Source organism: Canis lupus, chromosome 28 (assembly GCF_003254725.2).
Source record: "Canis lupus dingo isolate Sandy chromosome 28, ASM325472v2, whole genome shotgun sequence".
Lineage (NCBI taxonomy): Eukaryota > Metazoa > Chordata > Mammalia > Carnivora > Canidae > Canis > Canis lupus.
Genome location: NC_064270.1, coordinates 1,978,950 through 1,994,874, shown reverse-complemented (window position 1 = coordinate 1,994,874; position 15,925 = coordinate 1,978,950). Strand labels below are relative to the sequence as shown.

At 40.7% G+C, this 15,925-nt stretch overlaps 1 protein-coding gene across 17 annotated transcripts in view; it reads right to left on the bottom strand.

The window, feature by feature from the left end:
• Window positions 1–15,925, bottom strand: part of LOC112671991 (WASH complex subunit 2) — a 55,562-nt gene that overhangs the window by 2,511 nt on the left and 37,126 nt on the right. For 7 of the 17 annotated variants that reach the window (XM_035707887.2, XM_025466360.3, XM_035707890.2 and 4 more), the window contains 10 exons: window positions 13,804–13,900; window positions 9,484–9,639; window positions 7,944–8,126; window positions 7,237–7,365; window positions 7,028–7,108; window positions 5,790–5,912; window positions 4,555–4,617; window positions 3,987–4,199; window positions 1,726–2,334; window positions 735–912 (listed from right to left, as the gene is read on the bottom strand). In XM_035707887.2, the coding sequence (XP_035563780.1) occupies window positions 735–912; window positions 1,726–2,334; window positions 3,987–4,199; window positions 4,555–4,617; window positions 5,790–5,912; window positions 7,028–7,108; window positions 7,237–7,365; window positions 7,944–8,126; window positions 9,484–9,639; window positions 13,804–13,900 (1,832 nt within the window). The remainder of the gene's footprint in view (window positions 1–734; window positions 913–1,725; window positions 2,335–3,986; window positions 4,200–4,554; window positions 4,618–5,789; window positions 5,913–7,027; window positions 7,109–7,236; window positions 7,366–7,943; window positions 8,127–9,483; window positions 9,640–13,803; window positions 13,901–15,925) is intronic. The other 10 variants (XM_035707891.2, XM_025466364.3, XM_025466372.3 and 7 more) reach the window with 5 other exon arrangements.

Here is a 15,925-nt window from a genome sequence, read left to right as displayed (position 1 = left end):
TTCTGATCTTCCCTTCAGAAGAGGAGAATGTTCGGAGTTATCACAGATGATTGGTAGGGGGTGTCAATACAAAAATACAAGTTAAATTATACTTAAAGGTCAAATTCTAAAATACAAGTTAGATTATATTCATTTTTTTATTTTTATAAATTTATTTTTTATTGGTGTTCAATTTGCCAACCTATAGAATAACACCCAGTGCTCACCCCATCAAGTGCCCCCCATCAGTGCCCGTCACCCAGTTACCCCCACCCCCCGCCCACCTCCCCTTCCACCACCCCTAGTTCGTTTCCCAGAGTTAGGAGTCTTTCATGTTCTGTCTCCCTTTCTGATATTTCCCACTCATTTTTTCTCCTTTCCCCTTTATTCCCTTTCACTATTATTTATATTCCCCACATGAATGAGACCATATAATGTTTGTCTTTCTCTGATTGACTTATTTCACTCAGCATAATACCCTCCAGTTCCATCCACGTCACTAAATTATATTTAAAGGTCAAATTCTGGGCTCTTTCAAATTCCTTGATGACCATCAGAGCAAAAAAACTTGTCTCACCAAAATAACCAGTCCATTTACTCATCCATCCTCAGCCTAACTCAGAATTACATAGAAAGCCAAAGGCAACCCACCAGGAAGCATTTTTCAGGAAAGGGCCAAAACAAAGCTGGCCAGAGAAATCATAGTCACTGAATGGTAATCACTCTCTGTGCCATACATAGAAAGTCAAACTTACCCATATCATCATCAAATATAGACTTAGCTTCCACTTTCTTTTTGGACTTTCCTTTTGGTTTTACAGTTAGGTCAGCAAAGATATCAATTTTATCATCAAATAGATTGGATTCAAATGTTCTTTCCTTGTCTCTTATTTTCTGTGAAGGTTTAATTGCTTCTGTAGCAAATATATCATCCTTGTTGAGCAAAAAAAAAAAAAAAAAAAGTAAAACAATTTTAAACCAAGTTGTAGAAATGCAAACTGCCACCATACCCTGGGACAGCCACGTGACCTGCTCTCCGCCTGCAATGCCCTGCTCTGGATCTCTTCCTGGCCCAGTCCTTGTCTTTCTTCTGGTCCCAGCTCAAGTACCAGCTCTGCAGAGAGGTTTTCTCTACCAGTCCTAGATGCAGTGTCTCCCACCCCCTCCATCACTCTGTCCCACTGCCCTGAGGCGTTTTCTTTACGGTACTTAAACATTATCTGAAAACAAGTGATTTATCTGTTGCCCCATCTGTATCCAATTCCCCTAACATACTGGTCCTAGTTCACTTTGGGCCTCCAGTACCAGATGCTCAAGAAACATATGCTCAAAGAATGGCAATGAAGGCCTTCCTGCCTGCACTAAGTTGTCAGCTCCAGCCAGGGACTCTTTCCCCAAGAACCAGAGGCTGAACACTTAAGCTGTACTGGTGGGGCTTTGTGTATGTCACAGAGTGACATGCCAAGGAAACAGACTACAACCACATGCTGATAAAAATTATAAAAATCAAGATTTTTATCAGTAATTATGGCCAGCCAAGAAACACCCCACCATGAAACAAAACAAAAAACTACTTCTGAGTAAATTTCAAAATAACTAATAAAAGAACCTAATTATAAGTACTACACAAGTAGATAACAAGCAGCAATGAAACAAACTTACTATAGTGTATGGCTCAAATATACCAATTCGGTATTTGTCTTAACAAAGAACCAGGCCCAAAAAAGTACCACTATGTCCTATTACCTCAAAAATATCTTGTGCTTTTGAGAGGACATCCTGTTGACTGTTGGATTTTGACTCATTCTTCTTGCCTTTCTGATTTGTAAAGAGATCATCTTCCTCTTCCAGGAGGGGAAAAGGATTCGTTTTCTTTGCTGGTTTTGGTTTAATAGACTGGAACAGGTCATCATCACTGCCTGCCTCATCTAAGGCAGGAAACATGAGGCTTTTTTCTTTACTTCCCCCTGGTGTGTTGGCCAGGCTCTCTGCTGCCTTTGCCTTGGCTTTTCTTCTCCCCGTAGACTGAGATCCAGTATCCTTGGAGAAGATATCTCCAGAATCAAAAAGGTCATCCTCAAGAGGCTGACCCAGAGATTTTGCAAAGGGGCTTCTGTCCACTACAGACAAAGGACCACCTGCCCAAGTTGGAGTGGCAATTGCCTCAGAGATGTCTTGTCTGCCAGCTGCCCTGGGCTGTGGCTGAAGATCACCTGGTGAAACGTCGCCATCTGCCAAGTATGCAATGGATCTTCTGGACACACTCACATCTTCAGCCTCACTGGACTCCTGGGCAGCCAATCTCCGAGCCGCACGTGTCTGCGGTCTGCGCTTCCCTCTCACTTTGACGCGGCTCTGTAATAGCAAAAAAACACGTATTGATCTAATGATTAGAAAGAAAAAAAAAGTGTTCAAAGCTAACATAGCAAATAATCAGTGACTCAAAATATTTTAAGGCTGTCTGGTCTATCTCAATCAAGATATTATATAAGACAGAGAAGAGATTATTTCCTAAAGATTTCCAAAGACATATGGTAGCTGCTCCAAGACTGCATTACTCTTAATCTTTTAATATTCCCCATTTTTGATTCTTTGGAGGGCAATATCTGTTCAATTTCATACAAAAGGCTTCATCTGCTGCTGGAACCCTGCAAAGTAGGCATGTTGGTACTCTTGTGTTCCACAACCTCCTTAGCCTTTACTCTGTCCTCAGTTTATGTATGGGTACCTTTCAAAACAAAAAATCAGGGAATTCTAGTGCTAATCTTTGCCAGAGACTAGCCTAAAATCAGGCTCCAAGACCAGGAAGATGAAAGACAATAAAGAAAGAGAAGTAATCTAAAGGGCTCTTTTCTTCAAGCCAACAAACTCTAAATTCAAATGCTAAATATTTCACATAAAAAATATGGCTTAGAAAGCAGACTTTTAATATAATCACAAAATATGAGTTACTTATTAGTAATAAAGCAGTATTTGTGATATTTTCCAAAACACACAATCAAGAGTTTTAAGAAGGTACAAGCTACCTTGGCCAAAGTACTTGGCTGTGTGTGCTTATTTCAAAGAAATTTCACAAATAATTTTAATAAGTAGCCAAGGTATTTACCCTCCCCACCTCACCAAAGGCTAACAAAAAAAAAAAAAAAAAACAGAACAAAAAGAAGGATATTTTATTTTTCATTAGGAAGATAGGTTTGGAAGTAGTTAAAATGAATGTATTTGCCAGGGTTATCCTAGGTAGGTTGCTTACTCAGAGATCAGCTAAGATTTTCTAGAGAAGGGAGACTGCACAGAAAAGAGAACCAACTAAAATGAAAGCAAAACCTCAGAGTTCAGTCCATCCAGCAGTCCTGTGGAATGGTGTGACAGATTCATACCAGCCAGGAAGTAACTGCCATTGGGTCTCAGCGGAGGGAGCAGGACAAGGGGGCAGGACAGGAAATATCACAGAAGCAGTAAAGTCTGAGTAAACTGTCAGTGATGAGGAACATTACTGACAGAGGAATCAGCACAAGCTGTTGGCGGCAGAGGGTCGGAGTGTGTATATTCAAGGAATGGTGCATGATATGACGAGTTTAGGCTGATAGTGTGGTTGGTGGGCAAGCTGGAAGCTTTGGTTAGCATGGTTTATAAAAGGCTTTAAAACACCAAACCAAGGAGCTTTAATGTCCTCCGATGGGCAGTAAGGAGGCCAGCAGAGGAGGGAAGCGATCTGCTCTGTGTTAGAAGACCTTTGGATGGCAATGTAGGAGAGCCTAGAGGAACTGGGACTTCACTGTGGCTACTGAGCAGAATACAAATGTAACAAACAGAGGCAGTGGAAGGCAGAATTAGGAAGGTGTAAAGAGGGGTGGAGAGGCTGAAGGAAGGAGGAGCTGCCTCCTTCAAATGGGGAATGGCAGGCAGCCTATGATGTGTAACTGATGGAAGAGGAAGAAATGCACAAGTTATTCTGGACAAAAAAAAAAAAAAAAAAAGAGAGAAGTAAGCAAAGGTGGTTTCATCACCTTGTTTGCACTGTGTAACGTGTCTGCCTGAGCTGGAAGATCAAAACTCACACCGGCCTCCCCACTACTGGGAAGAGTGGGCATACTTTCCAGACTGTGGATCCTCTCAGGTTCAGAAGAAGGAAAAGCCAATTCTGGCAAAACAGGCTTTATTCCAGAGATCTGGGGAGCCACTGCAGGCAGCAAGGCTGCTGGATTAATCGCTAAATTTGCCTAAAAAAGAAAAATGAAACTTAACTCTGCATGTTTTCTTAAACACAGCAATCTATTATCACTACTTGACACATGACAAGAGACATGGTATATATAATGTATAATACGACAAGAGAAAGAAAAATGCAGGGAGGTCTCCTGATCTAGTCTTAGAATTAAAACAGAGGATGATATACCTGTGCCCACCATTGGGACCAAAGAAAAGATGTTACAGATGCAGCACACAAGAAGCAACAACTAGAGGGTGGGGAAGAGGTAAGAAAATGCCTGGCAGCAGCTGACAAAAGTAAATATCCAAAAAAGTTTATAGATGCCACAAGGCAGGCAATGAAGATTCCAGACATGTTATAATTACTTGTATTTTCCAGATCCGAGGGGATGGCTCTTTGGTTTTAAATGGAGCGGGACCTGGTGAGTCCTGTGTGAAATTACATTCAGTTAAAAATCCATTGGGGAAATAGAAAAGTGTCTCTTGGATTACACTTATGCCCATTAAATTGATGGAGCAAAGCTGTCACTTTCTGTAATTCTATAATGGGAAAGGCATTCAAATCTCTTCTGGGGCCTTGAAACCTTGCACTAACATTACTTCACTTATGCCTCCTCATCCAACGTGTAGGTGGAATGCTGTCAGATCATATATGGAATAAAGGCACACAAAGATCATGAGTTAGATTCATAAGAATCACACTCTATCAGAGCACCAAAACCTAACCAGTTGGAAAAATTACCATGCTGGTTATCCCACACAGCAAATTATCACAAAGCACACAGAAATTCACCCACAACCTAATGCACTGAGGTTCTAGAAGCAAGGGAAGCTGAAACATGGGGCAAGTCATTGGAGATGTGCTATCCCTAATGGTTTGTTTTCATAGCTCAGGTCACTGAACCTCAGGGAGACATCCAGAGACAGCTGTAAGCCAGAACTATATCTCACTCTCCAGTTCTAGCCTGTTTCCAGAACGAGCTCCAGGGAAAAGACTGCTGAGGACAAAGACCTATCAGCAGTAACCTCAGGAGAGGTAGCCAAGAAAATGGGGGAATCAGGGAATGGGACAGAATCTATATTTAATTCTAATGTAATTCTACTCCAATGTAGCCCAAAGGGAGAAATGGGGGAGGGGGCTCTAATGGGAAAAAGATTCTTCACCCTATATTAACTCTATCTTGGAATTGAATTTGAAGGTCGTCCAAAAACAGTAATCATAAGTATAGCTTCATGGAACTGGACTGTAGAGTGAGAAGAAATGAGGCAGCAGGGAGATGTGTTTAAAAAAAAAAAAAAAAAAAACACGAGAAGGGCACCTAGCTGGCTCAGTCAAAAGAGCACATGATTCTTGATCTGCAGGTTGTGAGTTCAATCCCCACAATGGGCATAGAGCTTTACTTTAAAAACTATTTTTAATTGTGAAATTTTAAATTTTTTAAAAACTAAAAACACACACACATACCACACAGTAAAGAGAGGTTGTCCTAGTTGCTGTTTCCTCCCTAATCAAGAGAACTCTGAATACTCTTGGGTCTGTGTGATGGAGTCCCTCTGTCTGGGATGCAAACAAGAGCTGAAAGTCCTTAAGCAGTTCTAACCTGAGGTGTTTCCGGTTTCAATGTGCTTTTTTCTTTGATACCCTGAGTGGATTCAGGATGTTTCTGGTTCTTGAAAGAGGATACAGAGTGGTCTTTTTTCACTAACCTCTTCTTTTCTGATATCTTCAAAAGAAAAAGAATACCAAACACCTGTTATGTAGCTTAGAAATTTTAAAGAAAAGTCATAACTCATAAAAATAATCTGGCTTGAGTTTTGAGTCATTTCTCAAATGAGCGTTGAACTAATATGAAGGCAGCATTTTCAAAAATGGCATTCTAAAGACTGACCTTCTCAGGAGTCTTCACTATGCTAAACAGAAAACAGAGAGTACCTAACAAATCTACTGGAGTGGGGGAAAAATAACACAAACAGGCTAATACTCAGATTTAAGGCTGTGCACCTGAAAGGCACAAATACCTAGTCACCATGTTGCATGCATGGGTCTTTCAATAAACAACTTAAAAATCAAACAAATCTGGGGGCTTCTGGAGGCTGTCAGCTATGTCTGACTCTTAATGTTGGCTCACTCTATGTTAGGCTCCTTGTTAAGCATGGAGCCTGCTTAAGATTCTCCCTCTCCTTTTACCTCTGCCCCTCCCCTCTGTGCACTCGCTCTCTCTCAAAAAAAAAAAAAAAAAAAAAAAAAAAAGTCTTAAACAAACAGGACACCTGGCTGGCTCAGTGGTTGAGCGTCTGCCTTCTGCTCATGTCATGATTGGGCTCCCTGCACAGACCCTGCCTCTCCCTCTGCCTGTGTCTCTGCCTTTCTCTCTGTGTGAAGAAATAAATTTTTTTAAAAAACCTGTAACACAGTAAGAGCCTAGGCTGGTTAATGCTCTCATGTTAGTTAGGGAATACAAGATGGGGACACAATACACACTTCATCAGCACACCATTTGCCATTCCTTTACTAGTAAGCACCACAATTCTCTGTGTATTTTCCTTACTCTTTTTTTTTTTAAGATTTTATTTATTTATTTGAGAGAGAGAGAGAGAATGTGTGTAGGGCAGGAAGCAGGGAGAGGGGTACGGGGAAAGGGCAGAGGGAGAGAGAGAAACAGATTCCCCTCTGAGCAGGGAGCCCAAGCAGGGGATCATAACCAGAGCTAAAGGCAGATGCTTAACTGACTAAGCCAACCAAGCAGTCCTGTATTTTCCTTACTCTTTTAACTAGATGTTAATTTCCTTCCCAGATGCCTTCCCCCATACCCCAATATTGAAAACAAAAGGCTGGTACCAAAGGCTGTGACTTGGCAGGGCTGAAAAGATCATCATCTTCATCATCCCCAAACAGGCTCCCAACACTTGGCTCTAATAACTGGAATAGACAAAACTTAAATTCAATATCCAAAACAAAAGCCAATTAAAAAGAGAACTAGGTGAGCTGCTGACATAACATCTAATACGATAACAAAGTCATGATGTGAAAAACGTTTTGAAACTGACCCTGGTTTTCTTGGTGCCGGAAAAAAGGTCAACATCTGGGTCATTGTCCTTCTGGAGCTTGTGACTGAAAAGGAGCTCTTCATCCTGAAAGACGCCTGTGCTCTTTGGGCGAGCACCAGGATCAGGACTCTGGAAAAAAAGGAGGGAAGTTCTAAAGATTTACCCAAGGAAATCACTGGCTTCTTTCTTTCAGAATGCTTTCAAGGTTCATCCATGTTGTAGCATATATGAGTAACTCATTCTTTTTATTGTCAAATAATATTCCAGTACATTGTTTACCCATTCATCAGTTAATGGACTCAGCTCCTTCCATCCTTCCATCTTTTGAGTATAATAAATAATGCGGTTGAGAAGATTACATTCTAGTTTGTGTGAATAAATATATGTTTTCATTACTCTTGGATATAAACCTAGGGGTGGAACTGCTAGGGCTTGGTGATGACTCATGTTTAACAATTTCAGGAACTATTCAATTGTTTTCTGAAGCAGCTACCCAAATTTACATTCCCAACAGTCACGCAAGGAGGGTTCCAGTTTCCCTACACCACCACCACTAGGCTATTACAGAAAAAGTCAACAAGTGTTGGTGAAGATGTAGAGAAACTAAAGCTCTCAATTCTTCATTTAACTCACATGACAGAACTGACACAGTAAGATTCTTTTATCCTTTCAAAAACCTGAAGCTAACTTCATTGCTTTTTGCTTACCTTTCCTACTTCTTTCTTTGGAGCTTGGATGCTGTTTTGATCCTCTGTTTTATTCTCTTCCTCATCAAATAAACTAAGAACAGTTTTGGTTCTACTTTTGGTTCCTTTGTCCAAAGGAGATGATGAAGAAAATAAATCAGAATGCCTGACTACTTCTTGAGTAGATACAATCAAAGGTCCTCCCTGAAAATGGAAACAACAAAAAAATAAGTGACATCCAGAAATACAAATTACACTGTGGGGCTTCCCAAACTCCTCGTTAATTTAGTAACTGTGAAAAGGACGACATAGAAACTCAAAGTAGAGAATGGCACACAATGTTTCAAGTAAAAACAAAATATTTCTATTGCTATAGCTCCAAGGAGCCAGGAAAAATATATGTGATAGTCTTCACATAGGCCCTGAAAAAGAGATTAAATGTAAATAGTGGAACACACAGAGATCAAGAAAAGTCAGAAAAAAAGAAAAAGTATACAGATACTGAAGGCCATAACTGACCCCAGGAGCAGCCAGCAGCCACAGGCTCCTGCAGATGACAGACCACCCTGGAGAGGACAGCAAACATTTTAGAACAGAGAGAAAGGGATCCCTGGGTGGCGCAGCGGTTTGGCGCCTGCCTTTGGCCCAGGGCGCGGTCCTGGAGACCCGGGATCGAGTCCCATGTCGGGCTCCCGGTGCATGGAGCCTGCTTCTCCCTCTGCCTGTGTCTCTGCCTCCCTCTCTCTCTGTGTGTGACTATCATGAATAAATAAATAAAATCTTTAAAAAAAAAAAAAAAAGAACAGAGAGAAATTTCCCTTTAATCTCTAATTAAGAGCCAACAACATCAACGAAATGTAAAAGAATAGGAAATTAAGATCTTCTTAAAACAGTCCTTTTAATTCAAGGACAGGTGGAAGGAGATGAGAACCAGGGGTAGCAGAAACGCTACAAAGAGAGCAAGTCAGAAAGAGTAGACATTGAGAGAGAAGGGATCATAGGGGAAAGGAGAGAAAATGAGTGAAAATATCAGTGAGGGTGACAGAACATGAGAGACACCTAACTCTGGGAAATGAACAAGGGGTAGTGGAAGAGTGACTGGGTGACGGGCACTGGGGGGGGGGGGGGGGCACTTGGCAGGATGAGCACTGGGGGTTATACTGTATGTTGGCAAATTGAACTCCAATTAAAAAAATATACGAAAAGAGAAAGAGAGAGAGAGAGAAACCTAAATGAAAAACAAGATGTGGAAGAACACCCTGGTGAGACATGGACAAGAGATGACTAAAAGTGTAAAATGGGAGAGATGCACATCGCTGGGGGCACATATGCCTAGAAAGGAGACTGAACAGCATGAACAATGTTGAAGACTTCCCTCAATAGTGACATCAGATCTTCTTCTTCACGTTTTTCAGTGTCTTCAAATTTTTCAATTAAGCACTTATTTTCTATGGAAGAAAAAGGTGTGTGTATTTGTGTGTGTGTGTGTGTGTGTGTGTGTGTGTTTCACAAGACACAAGAAACAAACATATCAGAATATACAGGCCAAAAAAATGTCTACCTTTTCTGACTCCTCAACCACAGGAGTGCTCCCCAATTCTGACGATTCTACGGCACCCTCAACCTTCTTATCCACAGGTTTCACTCCAAATGGTGCCCCCTTCTCTTCTTCATTGCTGAACAGCAAAGAAGGCACCTCAGGGCCAGTCTCCTTTTTCTACCAAAAGAAGAGCAGATGACATTCTTAAAAACACAAATGTGCCTGACTAGCATGGCAATGTATGGAACAAGGCGGAACCACAGTCCTCTTGAGTTAGTGAAATATGGGAGGCGAGCAAGTGGGGGACACGGAAGGGGGGGCCCAAAGAGGGAGCAGGAATAAACGCCACCACCTCAGACTTACAGACACAGCACTTTACGACTTCTGCCACTACAACACCTGCACCTGTCTCTGTACATGTTCACTTCACAGATACTGCCATTACTTAGACCCTTACCTCCGTCATCCAGACAACTACTAGTCTCTCCCCTCTGCCTCCCTCCTCTCACTTTTCAGCTCAGTGATGTCAGCCAGAGCTGCCTTGCTAAAATAAAATACCCACCAGATGACTTCCGCTCTCACCCCACACCTGCACTGTTTGCATTAAGCAAATGCTATGCATTAAAATCAACTGACACTTCATTTTCTCCCTTTACTCATCTGCATCTTATCCATCCTCATTATTTCTCAAACCTACTGTAAACTTTCACACTTCCTTGTTTGTTCCTGTCTGTAGAAGCAAATCCTCCTCATCTTTCGAGCATGGTCCAGCTCAAGGTCACCCAAAAAGGTTCCCCTGTCCTCTTCAGCAAGTACCAGTTGCTACATTGATAAAATTCTTTTTTCCCCTACCTAGCCTTTCTTCACTTGCTCCCTAATTTACATTACTAGCTATCTGTTTGTCCATTCTCTTGAAAGGATCATATATTCCCACAGCCAACCACAGTGCTTTATACCAAACAGGTAGCCAAAGCAAGTTTGCAAGCACTTTGCCCCATCTCTCATCTGCTCCTTACATGGGAGGCAGGGATTTCAGAGATTAGAAAAACTGAGGTTATGTGTCTTGTCTAGAGTTATCAGCATCCTTGGAGCAAATGATTAATCAAAACATCTTGAGAAAAAACTGTAACTCTTATCATACCAACTAGACTAGATGTTATGAGGAAGTAAGCTCTGGAGCAATATCTGAATCAAGTTAGGAAGACAAATTTGTGAAATCAAGATTCCTACTAAGTACGAGGGAAAAAATTACAAATGAAGTAAAAAGTAGGGTAAGATGTCTAGTTATTGTTAGGACAAGGTCCCTTAAAATGCATAATCATTTGAAGCTTAAATAAAAGACTGGAAATCCAAAAAACAGTTTCAGAAGTGATAAGGCAATCACTGAAGTGATTAAAAGAAAAAATTTTTGTGGAATGTGCTGGTCTCACTGCAAACTACATGTAACATCAATGCAAGCTGGTTAGGGTGAAAAAGGAAACTTAAACATGGTCCCTTAAACCAAAGAAAATGCCACCCAAACTATTGGTTGTAAATGTTTCTAATAATAAGCTGACTTTATCATGAAATTAATTTCACTGGTAGGTTTATAACTTAGTCACATCACACTTTAAAATAGTCTAGGATATCAAAAACAAAAAATATCTTGTATACTGTTGTCTAAAGGTATTTACACAAATGGTAAAATTCTGTGTGCAGTTTGTTCAGCTACTTAAGATGTAGATCTTTGATCTTTTGTCTCATTTAACATCCATAATTACTATAGGCAGAAGCTGTTTTCCATTTCAGGAACCTTTAAAATTTATTAAATTATTGTTCAGTTATCCAGGGTAGAAGTTATTATTTATTTATGATCTAAAAAGAAAAACCACTCAGATCTCCTGACTCTTTTAACCATGGAGCCACTTGATTTTTTTTTTTTTTCCACTTGACGTCTTTTTTAGAGAGATCTAAATATGAGTGATTCGGGAAAAGATTATGAGCACCTCAGAAGCAGCAGTAGGGAAGGCAGCATACTCCTCCCAATGCTGAAAGCTTCTGGTATAAGCCATGCAAACCCACTTACTGGGAATGTGGTGGGGAAAAAAAAAGTCTGACATGTGCCTGGTCTGGGAAGCTTTCACAGGACAAGTTAACATTTGTACTATGTCTGAAAACATGAAGACTATTTCCAGATCAGAAAGACAACAACGTCCTCTGGAGTACTGTGGGACAGGATGAGTCACCTAGATCCCATGGTGAGTGAGGCTGGAAAAGAGGAGTCCAGTTTGAACGAGATTACCGTACCAGTGGCACAGTAGGCTCAACTAAGGCATTTGTGACAAGGACAAGATAGGACCAGGTTCCCTTTAGAAACAGAACCAGGACAACAGCAAGGAGAGCAGATCAAAGGAAGGAGCATTCGCAGAGAGGCCAGATAAAAAATTATCTCAATAATCAAGGCTAAAAATGACAAGGCAGTAGGGATGGGAAGAAACATCTCTAATAATCTAGCAGGAAATACTGACGATTACTCCATCTAAGGTGAAGTCAGTCCTGGTACAGTTACAGGGAATACCAAGAATGGCGAAAAAGAACAAACTGAAACTCATGGAAATGAAACACATGCTACAGAACAAGAAAAAAGATGCATAAAAACATATAACATGATCTCATTTAAATGATAGTATACAGACACAGGGCCCATGGAAGCAGGCCTAAACAGCTGACAACATAGTGTTACTGGTGATTCCTCTGGGAAGAACATAAGGACTTCATATTCTCTATGCACTTTCTAATCTTTTTAAAGAAGGCACCCATATATTACTGCATAATTTAAAGTAAACTCTAAACAAAAAATATATAGGAAGTATGGAAGAACCATGGATCAGCTTCTAGAAAACAGGAAATCCCAGGCTCCTCTAGAGCCATCCCTCTCTTTCACTATACCTGTACAGGTATCAGGGACTTGGTCACCCCTCACCATGATGGAAGGAGGATCTCCCACATCAAGCATCAGTGGAGGAGCTGCCATATGGCTGCTCCCATATGGGAGGAATCCCAGGGGCTCATCCCTTCTTCTCTGTCTCGTATGTCTTTTTGCCTCTATTAGATGCCAAATTCAAATGGCCTGAAGCTAAGCTGAAGGCCTGACAACAGGCTGTGAGTTGGCCTTTTAGGCTAACTCAGGTCAGATAACGGATGTCTCTGTGGGGTCTAGCCTAAAAAGTTCTACATTTCCCTTCGGGGCTATCAGCAACTACCAGCTGGCAATAAAGTATCAAGCTACCAGCTTGGCCTTACTTTGTTCTATGTGCACACACACATATGCCCACTAAGGGGAGGATTTGGCAAGGGATGAATGACAGGCCAGAGCAGGATTCTAGTATGCTTGGGTTCCCTGGACAAATATCATAATCCCATCTGCCTTTCATTCTTTAATACTCCTTTTTGATATAACTAACATCAAAATTGGCTAAATATTTTGGCTTAGGTGATTGTGGTAGTGATGTCATTTAGATGTAATCACTGGAATCATTTACACCAGAAAGCCATTGATTGGTCTTTTTTTTAAATCACATCCTTTAATTTTTAGAAAATTTAACTATGGTAAAAAACATAAAATTTACCATCTTAACTATGGACAGAGTTACATAGTGTTAAGAATATTCATATTGTTATAAAACCAATCTCCAGAATTTTTCCATCTTGTAAAACTGAAACTCTGTATTCATTAAAAGACTCCCCATTTCTCTCTCCCCCTGACCCCTGGCAACCATGATTCTACTCTCAGTTTGTATCAAGTTGATTCCTCCAGGCACCTCATGTTAAGTAGAATCCTATACTATCTGCCCTCTTCTGACTGGCTTATTTCACTCAATGTGAAGTCTTCCAGGTCCATCCATGTTGTAGCATGTGTTGTAACATGTGTAGAATTTCCTTCCCTTTTACTGACTGGCTACTCACATAAACCAGGACCAAAGTATTAGTACTTAAAACGTGCTCCTAAAAGGAATAACATGTGCCTTACAGACCTGATCTAATGTTAGTACAATTCCATGCTGCCATCGCTGAGCCTGGCAACCTCCACTGGAACTGTAGCAGCAGTCTCCCCTAAGACTCTAGAGACCTACTCCTGATGCTAATAGGATACATGACATGGAGGAATCCTTTCCTCCACACTTTGTACTTGTGCTTCATCTGTAAAATACCACTAACCAGAAGATCTCTAAAACTAGACAAATGGGTTTTTCCATTGACTCAGCCTCCAAGGTCAGGTTTTAAGAGCTGATTCAGGGAAGTATCACTATGCATGTAACATCACCTCAAGGATATTTCCTGGGCTTAGAAGCTTAAGAATACCGTTGTAGGAGGAACAGATGCAGGAGAGCCAAAGAGAGAGCTTCCGCTATCAGCGTCGTCTTCAAAGAGAAGTGACACTCTCTGGGTCTTCTTTTGGCTATACAATCAAACAAAAGATCAAATTAAAGGCAAACGTGACTTAAAAATATATACAATATTCCCTCTAGGCTATACTTCAAAGAACCCACCTACCACCAAACAGCCAAGCCATCTGCTGACCTTATATAGTTAAAAGCAAACCAGAAAAACCTTTGAAATAGGTGCAATTTGTGCCAAGCAAATCATCAGCCTTTGTCCCTCCATCCTCATATAGGAGAGTTTGGGGGCCTTCTCATCTTGTTCCTTTGACTCACTGTAGGTGCACTATGTTAGCTTTGCGAAGGATTTAAAAGCATGTTTTGGGATGCTTGGAGGAGAGGTGGGTTTGGAGTAAAAATCCTATAAAGATCTGAGTTGGGCAGCCCCGGTGGCGCAGCGGTTTAGCGCCGCCTGCAGCCCAGGGTGTGATCCTGGAGACCCGGGATCGAGTCCCACGTCAGGCTCTCTGTCTGGTGCCTGCTTCTCCCTCTGCCTGTGTCTCTGCCTCTCTCTCTCTCTCTCTCTGTCTCTATGAATAAATAAAATAAAATCTTTAAAAAAAAAAAAAAAAGATCTGAGTTACTACATTTTTATAGCAACTGTTAGTATCTAGAATTCTCCAAAAAGTACAGAAACTAAGGATCTCTAACATTTGTTTTCAATAAAGAATATACTGGGGGGTGCCTGGCTGGCTAAGTTGATAGAGAATGCAACTCTTGATCCCAGGGTCATGAGTTCAAGCCCCATGTTGCATGTAGAGCCAACTCGGGGGGGAAAAAAAACACAAAAAACAGTGTGAAGTTAAAATATAAAGAGAGAGAGAATATACTAGGTGCTTTCCCACAGGTCTCCTCATCACTTTCCTCTAGCCTATCTTCACCTGCCTCCTCACCTAGGATTCTGCCCTGGCCCCTGCAGAGAAGGTGGCCAATAAACATCTGCTAGAGCAAATACTGATCAGGACTTTTAAGGGACAGGAATATGAAAGTGGAGAGCCACGTGGAGGTTTAGCACCACACATGGGGAAGCCAGAACAGAAAGCGTTCTAACTACTGAAAGGTCAAGTTCCAGTTTTTACTATATGATAAGGAGTCATCCAAGTAGCACACTACAGAATTACCAAAGTAACAAAAACTTTAAATTCAATCTTAGCTAGGTAAAAATCAGAGTAACACGTCATTTCAATAAATTGTTCACCATATATAACTACTTACATTAGAACATAATACATACACAAGTATATGTATCATAATCTTTTCGTAAAATTAATTACTAGCAAGACACAATATATGTAGCTTATTCATTAGTTTAAAACTGACTCCTGCTTATCTCTTAAAAAAAAAAAAGAAAAGAAAACCAAACCTAAGGATCACAGACTAGAGAACTGACCAAATGGTTGAGTGTACTTAATTAGACATATACAATTAAGAATGGTTATACATTAAGACTATACCTTAAAAAATAAATAAAAAATAAAAAATAAATTTTTTAAAGACTATACCTTAAAGAAGTTATAAAAGCAAAAAGGCAATTTGTAATGACATAGTAAGGTGGTATCTAATATGCCTTTATGCATATATACCTAATTAAAATTTACACAAATTATAGAGTCCCAAGGTGGCTCAGTTGGTTAAGCATCTGTCTTCAGCTCAGGTCATGATTTCAGGGTCCTGGAATCAAGTCCTATGTCAGACTCCCCACTCAGCGGGGAGTCTATGTCTCCCTCTCTCTCTGCCCCTCCTCCTTGCCAGTGTGCTCTCTCTCAAATAAATAAAATTTTAAAAAAATTTTAATAAAATTTCTACAAATTATAACCAAAATACTTGACTACCAAGTGATGAGTAACCATAAGGAACTAACAACTCTCTGATTCTAACTCTCTGTAAGTCCCTCGACTTCCCCTGGAGCTTTCCAGCGCTGCCCGGTCAGGGAAATACAAATCAAAACCACAATGAGATACCACCTCACACCAGTGAGAATGGGGAAAATTAACAAGACAGCAAACCACAAATGTTGAAGAGGATGTGGAGAAAGGAGAACCCTC